Source organism: Balaenoptera physalus (genome assembly GCF_965194825.1).
Source record: "Balaenoptera physalus genome assembly, chromosome: 4".
Classification (NCBI taxonomy): Eukaryota; Metazoa; Chordata; class Mammalia; order Artiodactyla; family Balaenopteridae; genus Balaenoptera; species Balaenoptera physalus.
Window position 1 is genome coordinate 21206075 of NC_138891.1, and position 21407 is coordinate 21227481.

The window sequence follows — 21407 nt, forward strand, 5'->3', positions numbered from 1 at the left end:
CTCCCTCACAGCCCTGGCTGAGTCACCCGAAGCCTGGACGGGGCGGGCAGGGCAGCGCGTGGACGAGGCGGTCCTGGTGGGAGCCCCGCCCGGGGAGGAGCAGAGGTGGCCCTTAGTCGCTGGGGTGGGGGCCTTCTGCCTGTCGCTTGCTCTTCCCACCCTCCGGGTTCTTCTCATCACCAATGACTTTCTTTTCTAAAAGGAAAATATTTTTTATTGTGAAATTAATGCATGGCCACAGCAGAAAACTTAAAAGTACAGAGAAGCACAGAGCAAAATGCAGGCCTCCAGTGGCCCACCAGGCCGAGATCAGCGCATCCTGGGGAGAGGAAGGCAGTGATTCGGGATTTGACAGCAGCTCCTAATCACCCAAGCACCCTGGTGATTAGGGAACCAGGGTTTCACCTGGTTCCCAGCCCGGATCTGGCAGCACTGGCTGTGCAACCTCGAGCATGTTGCCTAATGTCTCAGAGCTGGTTCCCTCCTTTATGCGATGGGAATAATGATGGTCCCTGCCTCATGGGGTTGTTGTGAGTATTAATGAGGTAATTAAAACACCACAATGCCTGGCTCATCGAGGCCTGAGAGGGATAGGGGCATTAAACCCTGAAACCGCACTTCCTTTAGGCTCCTCTGATTAGGGTTTGTAAAGGGGGAGCTGCATCTTTAAACTAAGGCCCAAGTCACAGAGATGGAAGAGGCCTTTGCCCCAAACAGAACATATGGGCTGCTCTCCCCCCACCCACTCCCCCTCCCCGCTCCTTACCACTCTCTGCTCACCATCTTCTGCCGCCAGGTTCCATCTCTCCACCACCTTCCCTCTCCCCAGGTCCTACCCTTGGTTCCCAGCACCGTGAGTCATCCTGCTGCAGAAATCAGCTACAGGCAGCCTTTCCCAATTGCTAGAAAAAAAATTAAATCCACAGGAAACAATTTAAGTTTCACTTCTGTGGCTTTTTTTCTTTTCTTTTCTTTTCTTCTTAAACCTCTGGCACCTGCTACTTCTTGTTTACACCACAGTGTTGTTCAGGTAGCTTATGTTTTAGCGCAGAACTAAAGGGCCTCATCATATTAAGTTTAGTGAGTGACTATTTCATAGTGGGCAGCAAAACGGCAGCACATCTTGGGATCTAACTGTAAGAGTGAGAACCACAGCTGTAGTTATCTGATGTCTGATGGACAGATGGACGGATAGGTGGGTAGATGGGATAGGGGGTCAGGCAGGCAGATGGGTGCTGCAGCATAAGGGCCACCCCTGGGCAGCCATGGGTCTGGGGCAGGGGGCACAGACTTGACCACCAAAGGCCTCTTCCTGTCCTCCCAGATCATCTCCCAGATCTGGCCCTACCTAAGCGTGATCATGGAAAACAAGTTCCGGGAGAAACTCGAGCCCAAGATCCAGGAGAAGAACGTGCACCTGAGGACCTTCACCTTCACCAAGCTCTACTTCGGACAGAAGGTCAGTGCTGTCTCAGGCAGGGCAACCGGACCTACGGTGCAGGCTCTTCCCCAGCCCCTGCCAGGGGTCACTCACAGGGTACCCATTCCCCACCTGTATTTCCCAGCCTCTCGGCCTCAGAATAAACCCCTCAGCCCCTAGTCCCATCACCACCATCTCTACAGGTTCTGGGGAAGCCTGGCTCAGAGAAAAGGAAAAGGAGAGGTGGGAAATAATTCCACTCTTCTTAAGCAAAATTTGGAGAACATGCCATGTGGTGGAAGCCAGCCTGACACAAAGACATACGAGTCACGCTTCCTAAACTCAGCATCAGCTGGGGAGAACTCACCATCGTGGAGTGGGATAGTCAGTGCCTCAAAGCAGTGACTAATTCTCTACCAATTGGTTGATGCTGGCTATCCGTGTTATAAGCCCAGGCTAGTTCTGTGAAGATACTTGGTGACCCAGGATAAAAGTGTGTGTGTTGAACACACCTAATGTCATGTCCCTATTCTAGGCTGCATTTCCTATTCCAGCCTCTTGCCCCACTCTTTCTGCCTCTCAGTGCCCCACTGATGTAAAAATCTTATTTTGATCATCAGAATATGCATACCCCAGGCAGAGCCGCTGTGAGCTCCATCACCCCGTAAATCAGAGGCACTGGCATCTGGTCAGCTCCAGAACAAGCAGATGCAGAGGGCAGGCCAGCCTGATGCGAGCTGTCTGCCAGCCCCAGGGTGTGTGCCCCCCTAGCCTCCCGAGTCGGGGCGGATCAGCCTTACCTGAGCCCTGGAGGTTCTGGCTGAAGCCACTCAGACTCTGCCAGGACTCGCTTGTCCCAGCATCTGTTGGCTCATTTGTTCTTTCCCTGTTTCACTCACGTATGACTTCCTGAGCACGGCTATGTGCAAGGCAGTGTAGAAAGAGATGGTGTGGCTGTGCCCCTGCCTTCAGGAAGGTCCCTGTCCTGTCGTGGAGACAGACGTATAAACCGGTGGGTGATGGACACCGACATGGCAGTGCACGCGCGACGTGGAGGAACGCGTGGCTTCAGGAGTGGAGGGGCGTGGGAGTGTGGTAGTCAGGGAGGACTTCTGGGAGGGGTGGCGTCTGAGTTGGCGTTTGAAGAACTCAGCAGACAAAGGATCAGGAAGCTTGCGGACCGCTGTGTTTATAGCAGAGCCTGCCCGGCCAGGCTGCTTGTTGGGTGGTGATGCCTGTGGGACAGTGGTCCCTTGCTGGTGGCAGAAGCAGGCAGGCCTAGTGATCTCAGAGGGACCGCAGTGAGCGGTCCTGAAGCGAGATCTTAGTTCCCTGGCCAGGAATTGGACCTGGGGAGCCTGGATGAAAACCAGGAATCCTAACCGCTGGTCCACCGGGGGCTAGAGGCTAGAAGCAGTGGCCCTCACTCTTGCCCCCATTTGAAAGCAAGAATGTTTCAAGGAGGCAAAAACTGTAAAAACAGGTACAAAGTTTATTATCAGAGACACAGCATAACATGTGAGAGAGCACACGGAGAAATTGTTTGTTTAAGGCAGAATCAAGGCAGAAATACACACCCAGAGAGAAAGGGGGTGGGCATCCTCCCTAATGAGGAGGAGTGCGGTAAAGAGGCGGTTAAATCTTTTTATGTAGGGCAGTTCTTCCTGGTCTTTGTTTACATCTGGCCAATGGTGACATTTCTTTTCCCACATCTGACTGGTCCTAGGACCCTCCCCAAGATGCGTGCGCAACTTTTTGCTAAGATGGATTCCACCGCAGAGGACTGTGGGTGCATGTCCACACTTATTATGGGGGGGCTCCCCCTCCCTTTTTGACCCCCAAGGAGCCTTCCTGCACATGTGCAGACAGAGAAGTTTTCCTTGACCTCAGGACTGGTCATCTTATCTCTTTACTTCAGCAGAACTCAGCTCTTGCCACTAACTTTGTCCTTGGAGTGTCTGGGGAAAAACAAAGCTTCAAATTTACTCCGCTTGACAAACACCAGCTGTCCAGCCAGGGGCCCATCCATCTCCCATCTCACTAGGAGTGGCTGATCCTGAGAGATGATTTTCACCCTGTCACAAAAACCTGGCGGGGCTGGGGTGGGTTGGGGGGTGGGGGGGGACCTGCAAGTTGACCAGATGCCCCAGCCCTGCAGGAGAAATAGCTGGCTCCTGGTCCTGGATTCAAAGCCCTTTGTGTCCTGGCTCCTCCCACCCCTCTTAGCTCTCCCATCCCTCTCCTCTCCACTGTGGAGGAAGGGGGGGGGGCATCACAGAGGACTTCCTCACGTGACCTTCCTGGGCTTGGCCAGGCTCAGTGCGCTCACTACACCCACTCCCTTCACGCCCATGAGTGTTTCCTGCTTCCTCTGATTCCCACGTCCATGCCCAACTCTGCTCACTGCTGTGATGACCTTGGGCCAGTGACTTAACCTCTCTGAGCTCCAGTTTCCTCATCTGTAAAAGGAAAGGACTCACTTCTAAGGGTGGTCGTGAAGCGTGACTAACAGGCCTGGCATCAGGGCCACTCTGCGTGGGTGGGTGAGCAGTGCTCCACGTGGGGCACCTGACCAGCCTGGTGCCCCACACTCACTGTGAGCCCTGAGCCAGGGCCGCCCTGCCTGGCACAGAGGAGATGCTCACAGTGGTTATCCCTCCTCTCTGCGGCGGGGCCTCCAGGTAGGCAGCCTTCTCCAGGGCTGGTCTCTGCAGATGGGGGCCTTGGGGCTGGCTGAGCTTCCACAGGTGCCTGCAAACCAGCCCCCAGCCCAGGAGCAGACTTCAGGCTGGGGCAGGTCAGTGACAGGCCCCTTCCTCCTCCCGAGGCTTCTGCTGGTTTTTCTGGGTCTTCTGCATCAAGCCAGGTGCTGTGTGGCCTGAAGCTTCTACAATTCTGGGGACCCTCTTAAAGAAAAAGAATTTTAAACTTGAAGTGTAAAACCAGGACAAAAATGAATGTTGAATAAATATGAGAACGTATGAGAAAATAAATCACAACAAGTTGTCCTTTTAAAAAAGCTGACATATCACACGTATCACAAACTCTGGGAAAAGTTACATAATCATTTAAATGAACTGTTCAACATATCCCTGTAATACTTTTTTTCCTGCATTTTTGGCTCCATACTCTTTGATAACCTTTTCATGTGACAATGCATTTGTAAGCATCGCTTTCCATGGAGAGAATAGAAGGATAATAGAATCTTTCCTCTAGTGTGGTTGACTGAATTTTTTTCTCCAACATTTTATTATGAAAAGTTTTTGTTTGTTTGGAGAGGGAGGTATCAGGGTGCCAAGGATGGGCAGGGACTGCAGGGTGGATTTCTGCTTTCATGCCTCATCCCGGGAGTGCAGTGGTCACGTTGGTTGTTGTGGACGAAGCGCAGCTCTGGGCAGGGAGCCAGCAGCACCCCGCCCCCCACCCCCCCGCCTGCAAGACCCCTGCTGACCCAGTCCTCTGGCATCTCTTCCAGTACCCCAGGATCAACGGCATCAAGGTGCACACTAACCAGTGCAACCGGAGACAGGTGGTCCTGGACCTGCAGATCTGGTGAGCCCTCGTGCTCCTGGGGCCAGGTGTGGGGGGCGCGGGAACACTGTGGGAACAGCCAGGTTGAAGATGGAGTCGCAGGGAAACACTCATTTGGGGTGCGAAAGCCCCTCACAGCACATATACCCCTTCATCCCCCTGGGCTGGAGCACAAGGTCCCTGCTGGGACGGGGAGGAGTGGCAAGAGAACAGATGGTCCCAGGGGAGCCACTACTGTCTGAGCCCTCAGCCCAGGCCTGGCTTCTCCCATAGACCAGGCACCAGGCATGTTTTGGGTACCAAGGCCTGGGCAACAGAGCTTTCTTGGAGGCCAGGTCACCTGGAGGGTCAGACCAGCTGTCTCAGAGAGGATGTAGCAAGAGAAAGCAAGTGTGACAAGAAAATGTGGGGACTTGTGGTGCAACCCAGGGAGCTCCGAGCACAGGCTGTGAAAGGCCATCAGGAGAACTGGGCTCTGTGGTACCTCAGAAAAACTAAAGGATGCAAAGACACACAAGTGACTTTTTCAGTGGGTCGGGCAGGGGCACCCCTTTTGAATGAGGTTTGTAATAGGCTTGAGTCAGAGAGAATGGAGATTCAATCCAGGAAGTCTTCCTGGAGGTGATGGGATTTGAACTGTGCTTAAAGGACCAAGGATCAACTCCTGAGGTTCCAGAAGGTTGCCATTCATTTCCAGTGCCTCTGTATTTCCTGTCCTTAGCCCAGAGGCTGGCGCTGAGAATACGTTGGGAAGACAGGAGGCAACTCCAGAACACCCATCACTGTATGGGGGCTGGTCTCAAGTGTGTTGAGATGCTAATGGCAATTGGGCCCTCCCGGCCCCAAGGCTCTGCCACAAGATCCTTGTGTGAATAGTTGGGGCACATCAAGTTCATCTAGCTCACGCACCCAGCTTTCCAGTCATCTCAGGGAGCCCCTGGGGTCCCTGAGCTCCCACTGCCCTTCCAGGGGACACTCAGCATTTCTGTGACGTCTGGCTCCTCTGCCTGTGCCCTGCAGATATTTGATGGCCACCCTCTCCCTCCACATCTCCTTCAGTCTTTTGATGGGGTCTCTGCTCTCTACTTTCAAGGGCACCCATTCTGGGCTTCCTGTGCCCATCGCTTGGCAGGAGCTGCCAGCTGAACTCAGGCTTCTGAGAACTTGTTACTGTACCCACCTCACCACCCCCAGCAACAGCCCGCATGAATGGCGGATGGAGACTGCGGGGCTGCTCTGTGTCCCTGGGGAAGAGGCCTGGGCAGAGATGGGGCAGAGGCACAGCAGTGTGTGCACCCAGACCCCCTCCTTCGCATCTGCGGGGTGTCGTGGGGTGAAGTGGTGCCCAGAGGTCTCTGCCCTCGTGGGCAGAGGTGGGGATGCACGTGGGACCCCTGGGTGCGGGGACCCCGGGGGCTGCCTTGGGGGGTCTGGGCAGTGTCTGCGCAGAGCTGAGAAAAGCCGAGGCTGTCAGGGAGTCCACATCCAGGTGATGCAGGGCTCGGGCTTGGCCATCTGGGCTTGAGCTGGACTGCACTGGGCGAGTCTCCCAACCTCTCTTGAGTCGTGGACCTGCCCCTCCTCTCCGCCTTCCTTCTCCCTCCCCACTTTCAGCTACATCGGGGACTGTGAGATCAGCGTGGAGCTGCAGAAGATACAGGCTGGTGTGAACGGGATCCAGGTGGGTGGAGCCCGGCGTGACTGCCTCCAGGTTGGGGGTCAGGGCAGGGGAAGTGGGCTCCCAGCTGGAGGAGGCTGCAGCGGGGGTGTTGACACCAAGCACAGAGGCTGGTACCAATCAAGGGACTCCAGGCCCGAGATCACAGGGCCAGGAAGTGGTGGCTGGGCTTCACCACCCCGCTGCTCAGGACAGCCCCACGCCTGCCTCTGTTCATCAAATCCCCCTGCCAGAGAGGCTTCGACTGCCCTGGGAAGTGAGAGGCTCTCTTTATGAAGCGATGCAGAGCCGGTGCTGAGAAACTGAGGTGGATGGAGGAGATAGAGCTATTTTATGGTAGGAGTAGAGGAGCTGAGCTGGAGCTGGAAAGCACTCCTGGGTCCCGGCCATGGTCAAGGCTACAGCCCCCCGGCAGCAAGGCAGTGGGGGCCAGCTTGTGGCCCTTGGGAACCGGCAAAGGGGTGGCAGCTGCACGCTGGCTTCTTTTCCCCGAGTGTGGTCCCTGCTGTGATGGCAGGTGGCCCTGACATCTGGGGATGGCTCGGGCATGAATGAGCAGAGCAGGTGCGGGAAGAAGGGCGGCTGAGGTCCCTCCCGGCCCTCTGTGCTGTCCAGCTGCAGGGCACGCTGCGGGTCATCCTGGAGCCCCTCCTGGTGGACAAGCCCTTCGTGGGAGCTGTGACCATGTTCTTCCTTCAAAAGCCGGTGAGTCCCAGGACGAGGCGGGCTTGCCGCTCCCTGTGGGCCGGCGCTCGCCCACTGGGTCCAGACACTGGGTTTGAGCCCAAGAACAGACGCTGCTGAAGCCCACCTGGACCCCTCATGTCATGTGCTCCCTAAGGCGGCCTGAGGTGCTCGACTCTGCTTCCCCCGAGCCCAGGAAACAGCCTGGAGAAGTGGCTGAGGTCACAGAGAGGAGGCTGCAACTCAGAGCTCTCGGATGCCAGGCTGGCCTGTGGCCGTGCCCTCGGGCCACTCCTGTGGTCCCGGCGGAAGCAGCCTGCCTGACAGCCCTGGTCCCGAGCAGGACTGGGAGGCGCCCTCACCCGCCTCGCCCCCCGCAGAGGGCGCCCCCCCCCCCAGTTGGCTGAATTCTCCGTGGGGGCAGGGGTGGGGCCCTTGGCAGAGGGTTCTCAGCCTGGGCTTCTGGTTCCTTCCAGCCTAACGGCCTCCCTCTGCCCCTGCAGCACCTGCAGATCAACTGGACAGGCCTGACCAACCTGCTGGATGCGCCAGGAATCAAGTAAGTGCCTGTGCGAACCGCCAGGCCAGACCGAGGTGGGGCCCTCCGGGCCGTGCAGCCAGTGACGGGAGCCACACTGTGGCTGTGCCCTCCCTCTCCCTCTCTGCACGAGGAGAGGGGTGGGCAGCTGCCCCCTCCAGAGGGATAGCGTTGGTGTGTTTGGAGTGACGCCATCAGGTGAGATGTCCTAGAGGAGGCCGCGTGGGCTAATGAGGGGCGAGCGCAGGCTCTGGAACCAGGCCAGCCAGACCAGGCTCCTGGCCCCCCCTCAGCCACTGTGTGCCTTTGGACAAGTTACTTCACCTCTCTGGGCTCTTCCTCAGTAAATGGGGAGCCTGGTTCCTCTGTCTTGAGGCCCCTGAGAGAACAGTCAGGTATGTGCAGTGCTGGCACAGTGGGTGTGGATACACACGAGTGTCCTCCTTGTTCACATCCACTCTCTCCCCAAGTGTGTGTGAGAAGCCCAAGTGGCTCCCGCCCAGACACAGACACTGGCATGGGAGGGGGCAGCTGTCACAGCAGAGGCCAGTGAGAAGGAGCTGGTCTGGGCAACCCACCTTCCTGGGGCCGGTGTGGTGCTGCACTCAGAGCCTCAGGCCCCTGAGAGAAGCAGAGAAGGGCTCCAGCCCCGTGTGGACACACCTCCCAGGAGGGAGGGACAGTGGACCATCCAGGGTAGCCCCTGGCTGGCTCGCCAGGCCCAGCAGCTGTCCCCACCTGCGGGGAGGACCACTCACTCCCTCACTGGGGACATTCCCACTGATCTTCACCCCCTGGGCGCAGAGAATCCAGTCATGCATTCTTTCAGTTAGAAGATATTTCCTGAGCACCTACTTCGTGCCAGCCCTGTTCTGGTCACTGCCCCTGTCTCCCTCTACTGGCGAGATAGAGTCAGGCAATAAAGAAGGAGGATTTCAAGGTGATATCAGAGAGTAGAAGGGCTACAACAGTGAACACATACCTGGCATTTACTGGGCACTAAGCACTGTTCTCAGCACTTTACACGTATTAACTCATCCTCATAACAACCCCAGGAAGTAGGCATAATTATCCCCATTTTAGAGATGAGGAAACTAAGGTCTGGAGAGATCAGCAACTTTCCAAGGTCACGCAGCTTGTGGTTGACGGAGCCAAGATTCTAACCCAGGATCCATGTCCTCACTCTTGGCTATGATGCTGTGATGCCTCAGAGAACAAAGCAGGATTGGGGTGGGGGGGCTCAGGGGCGGTCAAAATGTACACCCTACCTCCTCCCCCTTACCCCCCCATCCAGGCAGGCTGGGGTCAGGGCTGCTCTGTCCCAAGATGGGCCCACCTGCCCCCAAGCTCTGCTCCTGGTTCCAGCTCCAGGGATGGGCAGACGGGCAGGTGGCCTGGGGGAGGTGGTGCCACCCTCCACAGCTGTGCGTGCCCACTGTCCCCAGTGAGATGTCAGACAGCCTGCTGGAGGACCTCATCGCTGCCCACCTGGTGCTGCCCAACCGTGTGACTGTGCCCGTGAAGAAGGGGCTGGACCTGACCAACCTGCGCTTCCCTCTGCCCTGTGTGAGTACCTGCACTGGCCGCAGAGCACTGGGCCCAGAGCTGAGGGACAGACGGGCCAGGGAGATGCACCCTCAGATGGCGATGCTCATTTCCACCCTGTGAGGGCCTGGCATCCTATTTTACGGTGCGAAGGCTGAGTCTCAGGAAGGCTGAATGACTTGCCCAAAGTCGCCCGTCTTGGGAGGGAAAAAGCCCAGGGAGCGTTCCTTCCTGGATCCTGGTCCCCCCATGCGGCCTGTGTTGGGGACTGTGGGCAGTCACACTCACTCCCGGGAAGCTCCAGGAGCCCCCCATTCTCCCTTCAGGGACAGGAGGCTCCCATTCCATCCTTTGGTGGCAGGAAGAACGCTTACGTCTTCTGGGGAGGAGCCAGGACGTGGGGCTTCCTTGAGTGCCCAGCCCCACTGCCCCCGACCGTCCTGGGAGCTCAGGAGGCCCCTGAGGAGGGGGCCGGCCCTCAGGGCTGCCCTCAGGAGGACAGCCACATGGCCTCCCCGCAGAAGGTGCCCTGGCCGTGGGGCTGGGAGTCAGGGCCTCAGGAGACGGGAGAGTGCCTATTTTTACCATCAGAGCCAGGTGTGAGGCATCAGGCCACGCAGGGGTGACACATGGCCCTTGCCCCACACTGCGTGTTTAGCAGTCTCAGTACAGCACCGTCACCTACCTCATAGCTACTGCAGACGTTCTGTCCTTAGGGCATATCCCACTAGAGATGTACTGTCAAGTGGCTACAATTTAAACTCACTTGGAATAGTTCCTCTCTGTGTGTCTGTGACAACAACTGGCGGTGAATATTTACATTGATTTGTTTCCTTCCATTTTCTGTTTCTAGAGTTTAATTTTTACCTTAACTTCCTTTTACAATCATGTAAAATATTTGCACACTTCTAAAGGCCAGTGTGAAAAACAAATTGTACTTTAAGGAGTCTAGCTTCTACCACCTAGTCCCTCCTCCTCCAGTATTTTTCATTGTTTTCTGATATGAGCACATACACGTGTGATGGCTGTGGGTACGCATCTGATTACACGCGTGGTCCCCCTTTCTTGGATGGGCGGCAGCAGGCCATCGCTCTCCTCACCTTGCTGTTATCATGCATATGTCATGAGGGTCACCCCAGGACAGTGTGGTACGTGGTACTCCACCACGTGAATGTACCGCATCTATTCAACCAGTTCTCTACTGATGGACGGCTGAGCTGTGTCTGGTCTTCTGTTATTTCCAATAGCGCTGTCATGAAGAGCCTTGTCCATATCTTTTCATATGTTTGCCAGTATGTCTTTAGGATAGATTTCTAGACGTGGGATTGCTGGGTCAAAGGGCAAATGCATAGGTATTTACTGATATTTAAAAGAAATAGTTCTAGGCCAGAGGCCTACTGGCCCCCTGAACTGTGTTTTTCCTGGTTCTTGTGCTCTGTTCTGACTTGTGACATAGCCTAGGGCGTTGGGAGTGGGGTGACTCAGTGCTGGGGCCTTTACGAGCCCAGGGACCCACTGCCAGCAGCAGGCAGCGGCCACAGGGGTGTGTACACCTGGGTAGTGGGAAGAAATGACCCCGGGCCTCAGTCTACATGTAGGCTAGAGAGGGGCTGGAACGCAGGAGGAAAGCCGCTCGGGTGGCGTGGCAGTTGGCACAGGACGAGGAAGTGGCCGCAGTGGAACGGGCCCTTCACGGGGCAGGCTGGAGGCACGGAGGGGCGGGAGGGCCGGGGATGTGCCCGGGCATCGTGATGCAGTGGACACAGCCCTGGGCCCTGCCGTCCCTTGCTGCGTGGCCCTGGCCAAGAGGCTGTCGTCTCTGGCTTCTGTCTCCCTGTCCAGACACGGGGAGGGTAAGGTGGGGCTGGGGCTCCGATGTCGGGGGCTTTGAGGGCCTTAGAAACAGCTGTGAAGCCCGGGCTGGGGCATCTTCCAGGGAGTCATCAGAGTCCACTTGCTGGAGGCAGAAAAGCTGGCCCAGAAGGACAACTTCCTAGGACACCAAGGCAAGTCAGACCCCTACGCCAAGGTGAGCGTCGGCCTGCAGCATTTCCGGAGCAGGACCATCCATAAGAACCTGAACCCCACCTGGAACGAGGTGTTTGAGGTGAGGGTCTCCTTAGCGGCTCCCGGCTGCTCTCCGTGCCCTCCAGGGCTCCACTCTGGGTGCTTCTGTCCCAAACAAGGGAGGGCCCTGCCTTCATGGTCCTCACAGCCCCACGGGCAACACTGGGCCACAGGCGTGGCCCTTGGGGACAGGCTTCCAGAGGTGGGCCGCTCTGGCCCCTGATGGAGGGCCAGCCTCTAGACAGATTCCTACGTCCCTTCCCAACCAGAGCCGGCTTTGTTGGAAGTTTTCAAATCAAATCAAAGAAGCTCAGGGGCAGTTCTGCCCCAGTCCTCTCAGCCTCCCCTCCCAGAGCCAGACACCGGGAGCCTGAAGTTCTGCCTTAAGTTCAACCACAATCCTTATCGTGTGAAGGGCAGGCCCACAGGCTGTTTGAGTGTTGCAGAAAACACAGCAGCCAGCGTCCCCGAGCGCCCACCCTGCCCACAGGCTTGCACAAGCTGCCGCAAATCCTCCGCACCCCGCAGGAGAGGGCGTCACTCCCTTCTTACAGGTGGGGCTCTCCAGGCACTGAGAAGGGCAGGAACCTGCCCGGGGCTCCGAGCTGGCAGGCGGCAGAGCTGGAACTTGGCTCCCCTGGGGTCATGCTTGAGGTCTGCTTCATCAGCCGTTGTGGCCTGCAGGTCAAGGCACCTCTCTCTCCTTCCAGTTCACAGTGTATGAAGTCCCTGGGCAGGACCTGGAGGTGGACCTGTACGACGAGGATCCTGACAAGGATGACTTCTTGGGCAGGTGAGGAGGAGGGCCGAGCTGGGCCTGGGGGCGCAGGTACCCCTGCTTCCACCGCCCAGGGCCCTGCAACCCTCGCTGCACTCTCACGTGGTGACTGTACCAGGCAACCAGTCCCATCATTTCGCACCGCTGCCACAAACCTCCCCCCAGATGCCTCCCGAGTGCCCAGCCCTGAGCCCCAGCCCTCTGGGGTACAGGGAGGGCCCCGACGTTTGTGTACCGTGGGCTCTGCTTTCTGTGCTCCTCATAATGCACCCCGAGTCCCCGTTTGGAGCAGTGGGCAGGGCCAAGGCTGGCATGGATGGCCAGGCCCCCGGTACCCAGGAACCGTCTGCTCACTCTGAGCTGGAACTTGGCTCCCCTGGGGTCATGCTTGAGGTCTGCTTCATCAGCCGTTGTGGCCTGCAGGTCAAGGCACCTCTCTCTCCTTCCAGTTCATAGGAACACAGAGCCTCAGGGCTGTGAGAGGATTGAAATGACCGGCGTGGGGGCTGCCTATCAAAACTCTAAATGTACATGTGTTTTGGTCCAGCCATCCCAATTCCAGGAATCTCCTATAAAGGCATTATACCTGAAATGTTTACTGCAGGCCGATCTGTGGTGACAAACCAAAAAAGCTGGAAACGTGAATGTCCAGGGTCAGAGGACATTGCCTGAGTGTTTCAACAAATTTGTCACTGCCAAACTACAGAATATCCCGCAGCTTTTAAAAATGATGAGTAGGATCTGTGTATGTTGACCTCGAGGATATTCATTTCTATCTAGGGAAGTAAGGGAAGCAGTTGGGAGTGACCTGAGCAGTTGATACATCTTTCCAGGGAGGATGGACATGTATGTGTGTTCGCAAGTGCTTGTGTGGACGCCACACCGCTGCTCATCTTAGAGGCCGGGGTTAGGAGGCAGCAGAAAAGAGAGTTTTACCCAAATCTTCTTACTCCTAAATTTTTTAGCTTGTTTCCGTGAACAGGTGATTTTAAAAAATAGAAACAAAACAAAATGGGAGGGGAACAATCTGACCACCTGAGAAATAGCTCACCACGTTACTTATCATTTTTAATTTTTCCTCTTAATGAAAGGAGTTGTGAGAAAGGAGTTGTGATTTTTGTAATGTTGCAGATTAGAAGTGTGTCTTGTGGTTCGTGTTTTAGGTAACTGATTTCAAGTGTGTTTTGAGCTCAAGCACATTTCTAACAGATACATGGAATTAATTTCCCCTCTGGCTCTCAGGACCCTCCAGTTGGGCTTGGGTCGGGCGAGGCGGAAGGCACGCCGTGAATGTGTTACCGCCTCTCACACACATGCCAACTATACGTAGCCCCGGAGGGCATCTGGGCCAGTTTTGGAAATGGAGGGGCATTTCGGGTTACTACAATGACTGTGGGAGGTGGTGCCACTGGCATTTAGAGGACACAGGACAGGGAGGCTAAATTCCTGCAATGCATGGGCAGTTCTGCACAGTGAAGACTCATCCCAGCCCAAATGCCAATAGCACCCTCACTGAGCAATCCAGAGCCAGTGTGTCCAGCAGTGTCTGCTTATTCCCCTCTGGGATCAGAGCCGCCTGCCTGCCCGGGCAGCGTGCCCAGTGGGAGCAGCCCCGATGGTTAGACAGTCCTTCCTTTGCTTGAGCTCAAAGTGGTCTCCCATTCATTCTTGGGATGAATAAGGTCCTCTGTCTTGAGGGTCCCACTCAGATATTTCAAAATAGATTTCAGGGTGAGCCTCCACGCCCGCTGCTTGTCCTGCCTCTGGGCTGAGCTGACTTTCCGCTCCCTGTGTATTCCAGCCTGCAGATCTGCCTCAGGGACGTCATGACCAACAGAGTGGTGGATGAGGTAGAGTTGGTGCCTGCAAACCCCTCCTTGTGGACAGCATCATTTCCATCCCGAAGTGTAGTACTTCTGTCCTTCCATAACCACCTCTCCTAGTCCAGAGCCTACCCTGTCTGGGCTGGTTCACCTCTTCCCTGAAGCCCCTATTAGGGCCCTGCTGGGTCCCAGAACTGAGCTGCCTGAAGAGAGTCAGTAGCGTCCCACTGGCCCTTCCCCAAGCCCTCCTCCCCCTCCCCCTCCCCCTGCAGTGGTTTGCCCTGAAGGACACAAGCAGCGGGCAGCTGCACCTGAGGCTGGAGTGGCTTTCACTGATCACAGACCCGGAAGCTGTGATGGAGGTGAGCGCGGGCTGTCGGGCTCCCTGGCAGAAGGGTGGAGGGGGGAACTTGTGGCAGGTCTGGTCCACGTGAGAGCTGTGTGGGGAGGCAGGGAGGGAGCTAGCGAGCTGAAGCCACAGATCTTGCCCACAGAGTCCTCCAGCCAGCCCCACCTTCTGGGGAGCACGTCCCTCAGCCCTCATCTCCACACAGGGCGGATGGGATCCTTAAACGCTCTGTTAGTGCCCGTCAGCCCAGTTCATAGGGAAGTCCACCGGTTCTGACTTGAGTCTGTCATGCTGCAGTTGTATTTTCAGCCTCAGCAAAGAGCTAGGTTGTGAGGGAAGGTCTGGCCAGTCTGGAGGGCAAGGGCTGGCTCTTCAGGCATGAAGAGGCTTCTCCTAAACCAGTCTGTGTCTCCTGCTGCTGGGGGCACCTAGTGAGGGTCTGTGTCTGCTTGTAGGACCATGGTAGTTTTTCCACTGCCATTCTCGTGGTCTTCTTGGAGAGCGCCTGCAACCTGCCGGTGAGTGGTGACACAGCCAGAGTGTCACACACACCCTGCCTTGTGCCCGTCACTTTCAAATGTCCACATGTTGCTCATTCACCCTGTTCTTCTCGTGCTGCAGAGAAACCCTTTTGACTACCTAAATGGTGAATATCGAGCCAAAAAGCTCTCCAGATTTGCCAGGGTAAGTGTGGGTGTGAAAGCAAGTCACAGCTCCTTTTCCCCAGAGTAACCACAGCCCCACGTCTGCTGGGCGACGCCGTGCACACACAGCCCGGGGCCAATGAGTGCCGCCGTTCAATGAGTCTGCAGTGAGCCGGGCACCGGGCTAGGCAGCTCATCCCCACATCTGCTATGCTTGAGCCCCATGGTGGCCATGTGTCCATTTTTATTGCCGTTTTAAAAATAGGACCCGGAAAGCTAAGTGCTTGTGTCACACAGCTAAGGGGGAGCCGGAACTCAGCTGCACCCTGTCTCCACAGCTCTAGGGAACAAGGGCCTGTGCCCAGCCAGGCCTCCCATCTTTAACTCGGAAGCTCCCCCTGGGGTCAACCCTGTCTAGGTGCTGGCACAGTGATGGTAGCCCGGGGCTCCTGCGAGCACCAGGGGAGCCTTCTCTCAAAGGGAAGTGGTTGGGTGGCCTCAGGTCCCACCAATGCTCCTGAGGGTTGAGAGGCAGGGTCTCAAGTTGGCACTGTGGGTGCCACCTCCATTTTGTGGATTTGTCCCCTCACAGAATAAAGTCAGCAGAGACCCTTCTTCCTATGTCAAGCTATCTGTAGGCAAGAAGACACACCTGAGCAAGGTAAGACAGCTTGGCGTGTAGCCGAGGACTAAGGAAATGGGCAGGTGCCCCAACACTTCAGGGAGAGAAGCAAAAGGGAATTCGCTTACACTGCACGCCTAGTAGGTGCCGGCACACGATAGGCACTTTATATTACTCTGTCTTCAAAATAACCTCACAAGATAGTTTCACAGTTCAAGAATCTGGAGGCAGAGATCAGGGACTCACCTAAGGGCTAGAAAGCAGAAGAACTAGAGTTCAAGCTTAGGCACGGCTCTACGCCTATGTCCTTTCCCCCACCCCCAGCAGCAAAAGTCCCCCTGGAAGTGAGCTCTAATGCTGGTAGGATTTCAGCCCCTGTGAGATTTCCTGGCAAACTCTCCTTGCCTTTGAGCCTGACTGCCCTGCCCTAGTGCCTCCCACGAGCTGTAGTGTGCTTGGGTCTATCCCTGGGCGGACACAGAGAAGGCTCCCAATGGCACCAGGGGGCCAGAATGAGAGCAGAGGGTGCTGGTATCCTGCCCTGCCCAACTTGACCCTTCAGTGATCTCTCCCTCTCCTGTCCCCAGACCTGTCCCCACAGCAAGGACCCTGTGTGGAGCCAGGTGTTCTCCTTCTTTGTGCACAACATGGCCACTGAACAGCTGCATCTGAAGGTTTGCTTGAAGTTGGGCTCTTGGAACAGAGCTAAGAGGCATCTAAGCTAGGAGGGGTAGGGGGCTTGAGCAGGCTCCCCCGGCAGTAAAGTCAGGAGAGGATACTGAGGGCCCACATATTCGTGAGCCTGGTGACCAAGGTCATTGGGTAGGAGGTTGTGGAAGGACAAACCCTCAGGTCCCTTGGTGCTCCCTGCCAGAGTCTCTCCAGTTGTTACCTAGCACCCAGCGTGGCCTGGGTTGGAATCTACTCAGGACATTAATGATGATGTACTTCTTTAAAAAAAGATCTGTGGAAGAGAGAGATCTTCTTTACACCTGAGCAAATAGAGGCTCAAATGATGACTTGTCCAAGATCTCATGACCAACAAGTAGTAGAACTGGGGTCTTTGGGGACCCTCAGCCCTGCCTGGAAGTCCCATCATAGAGCAGCACAGCTCATCAGTCCCTAAAGCCCTGATGGCCCCGGCATTTGACAGGCTTGCCTCATACAGATCATAGTTGCCTCTACCCTGAGTCACTCTCTTGCCCTGACTGAAGGCAGGGACCAGGCCTGGTCCCATTTCCAGTTTTCAGAACAGGACCAGAGGCCAAAAGAAACACAGAACATACTTACTGAAGTGAACTCAGTCTTGGCTGGAGCCCAGAGAGTAGGCTGGTGAGGGTGGGACTTGGTTATCCTCTTGTTTTGTGACTGGCCCACTGCCCAGGTGCTTGATGATGACCAAGAATGTGCCCTAGGAGTGCTGGAGTTCCCCCTGTGCCAGATTCTCCCCTGTGCAGACCTTACCCTCGAGCAGCGCTTCCAGCTGGACCACTCAGGCCTGGACAGCCTTATCTCCATGAGGCTGGTGCTTCGGGTAAACCTCTCCCCTTTTCCCCCCGGGTTGGCAGGGGGTGGTCTGCCCCAGCACTAAGTATCTGCACTGTGTTGGGAAGAAGCTAGGAGATGGATTCATATTTTTTATCAATTTCAGAATATTGTCAGCCATTTTCTCTTCAAATATTGCCTCTCCTAATCTTTTAATCCCTCCTTCTACAATTCCTTCTATTATGTTGGACCTTATCATCATCTCCATGGCTTAACCTGATCTCACCTTCATATTTTCCATCTCTTTATCTCTGGGTGCTACATTCTAATTTCCTCAGACCTGTCTTCCAGACCACTAATTCTTTCTTTGGCTATGCCTAACCTGCTGTTTAACCTGTTCCCAGTTTTTGTTTCAAAGGCTATTCTTCATCTTTCACTTTATCTTTTCCATATCTACAATGTCTTTTCTTTTTTGTGTTTTATTATCTTCTCATGATTCTATCCCATCTTTAATCATTTGAAAATACTTAAAATGTATGTTAATTCTATTATCTGAAGATCTTGGTAGTTAAATTTTGATGTCTGTTATGTCTGCTGATGCTTTTTCATGGTGATTCATTTCTACGTTTGGTAACTTGGGTTGCAGACATATGTTCAGTGTTACCTTTGTGACCTGGATTGAGGTTGTTCACGTCCAAGGAAGTTCTGCTTTGGCTGCAACCAAGCACCTCAGGAACATTACACACCTGAGTCCACTTTTATGTTAATTTTCAAACTTTCGGTTTCAAAACCCCATGGGTGGTATAAATATGAACCCAAAATTTATAGGAGACAGGCTATAAGGTGCCAGATTCTCATGAAAGACTATTTCCCCCAACCAGAGTACAGGCTGAGATAGATATACTCTTGTCATCAATCTTTGCTGGTGGGTGAAATGTTTATTTATCCTAGACTACTTTTTCACTAAAGATATCCCACCTTCATGGGTCCTACTCTGACCCTAGGTCTCTTCTCCAAACCCCTTGGAGTCCATGGTTGATAAATGACCCCGGGAAAGTTAACCTTTATTTTTCAGTTTTCTCTCTCTCTCTTTTTTTTTAACCTAAGGATTTTCCTTACTTTCTTGTGAATTTGGCTATGCATTTAAAAGTATGTTTGTTTCATTTTTATTGAGCATTCCTAACAAGGGGTTTTTCAGAATATTTTCATCGCCTTATTGCTGGAAATGGAAGTTCCTAGGAAGAGTCTTAATGACTGATGGGAAAAGGGGAAGGAGAGACACAATGGCTGAGGTTTGAAACTCTGGTGCTACGAGCGCAGGGGTGTGTCTGGATAGGAAACACATTTTAGGGAAAGCAATGGTAAATAAGGTGACAGCTAGAAATGACCATATCCAGAAGGCAGCTGGTGATCTATATGAAGGTTAAGGTGAGGGCAAGACTGGAGGTGTAGATCTGGGAGTCCTCTGTGCCGAGGGGAAGTGCATGCTGTGAGAATTGGCCAGGTCTCCAGCATCCAGTACCAGTGGATAGAGAAAAGGGGATCAGAACCAAGTCTTCATGAAGACTGGTGAGGCAGGAGGAAGGGAAAAGACAGAAGGTCTGGTCAGAGTGAGCCAGGGGCAGAGAGGTTAAGGAAGATATGGTCTAGGGGTAAAAAGATACAGTCTGGGGGTAAAAATCCATTGGATTTGGGGAGTCAGGAAGGAACTGAGTTTTGAGAAAACTGTTCCTTCCAGAAAAGAGAAGGAACCACTTCCCAGAGGTTAAGGTGAGAGCAGAGGGGGAGAGAGTGGTAGTGGTGTGCCCAGCCCATAAACCACCCTGTCATCTGCTTACAGTTCCTGCACTTGGAAGAACGAGAGCTGGGAAGCCCATACACAGGACCTGAAGCCCTAAAGAAAGGCCCTCTGCTCATTAAGAAGGCTGCCACCAACCAGGGCCCCAGAGCCCCACCGCAGGGAGAGGGCCCTGCAGATTTGCCATGCCCTCCAGACCCTGCTTCTGATATCAAGCAAGCCTCCAAAAGCACCACAGCCACCACCAGTGCCACCATTGCTGCCACCAAGCCCACACTTCAAGAGATGGGCCCAGAGCCCAAAGGCAAGGACAGAGCCAGAGGGTTCTGTGCACCCATGGGGGAGAAGAAGAGTGTGTCCACCATCTTCCTGGCTGTCCCAGGCCCCCACTGTCTGGGGCCCGTCAAGTCACCCAGACCCATGAAATGCCATGCCTCCCTATTCGCATGGCCACCCAAGAGGCTGGCTTCCAGCATGTCCTCGCTCAACTCCCTGGCCTCTTCCTGCTTTGACCTGACAGATGTCAGCCTCAACACTGAGTATGCACCTCTCTGCTTAATCTTTTCTAAAATGACCTGCATGAAAAATACCTCCCTGGATGGAAAAGTAGATATGAACTTACTTTTCTGTGCAAGTTCTGGTTTTTCACAAAACGGCTTCATGAGAGGCAGCATGGTGAGATAGAAAGAACACAGGCTGGGGAGAGAGAAAGCACGTGTGCACATGCCAAAAAGTCTCATGTGGCTCTAGCTACACACCAACTATAAAATAGATGTTGGACTTCAGTTGTTAAGGTTCCTTACAGCAGAAACATACACTGAATTCTAAAGAGTTATTTATACTGGGATGGTATGGAAAGCTTAGAATGTGGAATTATATAATCAGTGGCTTACATTTATTAAATGTTGACTCCGGGCTTAGCATGTTATTTAATTTGATCTTCACAATAACCCTACAAGATAGAACTTACTATCATAAAGGTCGAATAACTCACCCAAGGTTCCACAAGAAATCATAGTATAAAAGCAGATGCTGCTCTCCAGGGTTCTTCCTACTGTGCCATGCTTTTCCTACTGTGAAGTAGGATAATTTTACATGAATGCTGGATAGAACTGACTTCCAACTAAAAGGAACCTTACTGAGAATTATTTTATTAACTTACATGCTTCTTGGGGGTGCGGGGAGAGGCCAGCACTTGTAATGGCAAGAGAAATGACAAGGCCTTTCTTTACAGAGACGAGGATCTCAGGCATCAGGGGCTGGGTGAGATCCAGCTCACGGTGCGCTATGTGTGTCTGCAGCACTGTCTCAGCGTGCTAATCAACGGCTGCAGGTAAAGGGATGCTAGGGCCAGGAAAGGTTATTTGAGAGCATCAGGTGACCAAAATCAGAGTGGGGGCACTTGGAGCAGTGGCAGGGGCAGGCAGCCCCAAGGTAGACAAGGTAGACATTTGGAAGGAATGAGGTTTGAAGGCCTGCATGCTGTGCATGCTGTAACAGATCCTCAATGGTGCTGATGGGCTCCAGAGCCAAGGGCTTTGCTCAGACACAACCACTGCAAAATTGTCTGGGGTGGTTTGGAGCCAGGACATTTTCTCAAGTGAGAATCTTCAACTTCCTTCAGATGGAATGGTACTTGGCTCTACACCCAACTTTACAAAATGCATGTTTACAAAACCATGCATCTGATGTCCTCCGAATTCTGCAGACTTTTGCTTTTTTTGGTCTAGACTGCAGGGCATTTTTATCCTCAAGGCCATCTAAAGCTGTATGGATAGTACAGCTTTCTCTAAATGAGTATTTTCAGTATTTCAAAACCAGGGGTCTTTTTTCTTTAATGTCTTTGAAACCAAATCAGAAACCTGATGCCCTGTTCCAGCAGTGGAGCTGATCCCTACGTCCGTGTCTACTTGTTGCCAGAAAGGAGGTGGGCGAGTCGTAAGAAGACCTCAGTGAAGCGGAAGACCCTGGATCCCCTGTTTGATGAGACGTAAGTGGCCCAGGTGGCCTGCCTAGAGTGCCTCAGCCGCTCGAGTATTTGCTGAGCACCTCCCGTGTACCTGGCAGCTGCCAGATGCTGGGAAGGGCTGGGGTTGAACAGGACTACACAGTCTATGCTTTCATAAAGCTTCTATACTTTAGTGAGAGAAAAGGACTGCCAGGGAAGTTTAGCAAAACAGCTACCCACTTTTCTTGTCCATAGGTACTAAAGTGCTCCTGATTATGAAATGTTCCATACTCTTTCTCTTTAAATGAAGCCTCTTTGGCAGTAAAAGGATTTGAATCTGGTCAAATATGTTTTCTTTCAATCAAAAGTAAACATACCTTGAACCTAAGGACCTAAAATTTCCTCCAAAGCTCCCAGCTCTTTGGCCTGTCTTCCCACCCGCAACAAAGCACAGGTGGCAGGTAGAACACATACCCTCCCTTTGCGTGTCCACCCAT

At 54.0% G+C, this 21407-nt stretch overlaps 1 protein-coding gene across 10 annotated transcripts in view; it reads left to right on the top strand.

Moving 5' to 3' along the window:
* ESYT3 (extended synaptotagmin 3) overlaps nt 1–21407 on the top strand; it is a 56788-nt gene that overhangs the window by 25849 nt on the left and 9532 nt on the right. For 5 of the 10 annotated variants that reach the window (XM_082461196.1, XM_082461195.1, XM_082461200.1 and 2 more), the window contains exons 3-20: nt 1325–1459; nt 4896–4972; nt 6566–6632; nt 7245–7334; nt 7817–7872; nt 9297–9417; nt 11333–11503; nt 12174–12256; nt 14043–14091; nt 14337–14426; nt 14869–14931; nt 15035–15097; nt 15650–15718; nt 16267–16353; nt 17064–17213; nt 19005–19501; nt 20197–20295; nt 20821–20952. In XM_082461196.1, the coding sequence (XP_082317322.1) occupies nt 1325–1459; nt 4896–4972; nt 6566–6632; nt 7245–7334; nt 7817–7872; nt 9297–9417; nt 11333–11503; nt 12174–12256; nt 14043–14091; nt 14337–14426; nt 14869–14931; nt 15035–15097; nt 15650–15718; nt 16267–16353; nt 17064–17213; nt 19005–19501; nt 20197–20295; nt 20821–20952 (2099 nt within the window). The remainder of the gene's footprint in view (nt 1–1324; nt 1460–4895; nt 4973–6565; nt 6633–7244; nt 7335–7816; nt 7873–9296; nt 9418–11332; nt 11504–12173; nt 12257–14042; nt 14092–14336; nt 14427–14868; nt 14932–15034; nt 15098–15649; nt 15719–16266; nt 16354–17063; nt 17214–19004; nt 19502–20196; nt 20296–20820; nt 20953–21407) is intronic. The other 5 variants (XM_082461197.1, XM_082461199.1, XM_082461198.1 and 2 more) reach the window with 5 other exon arrangements.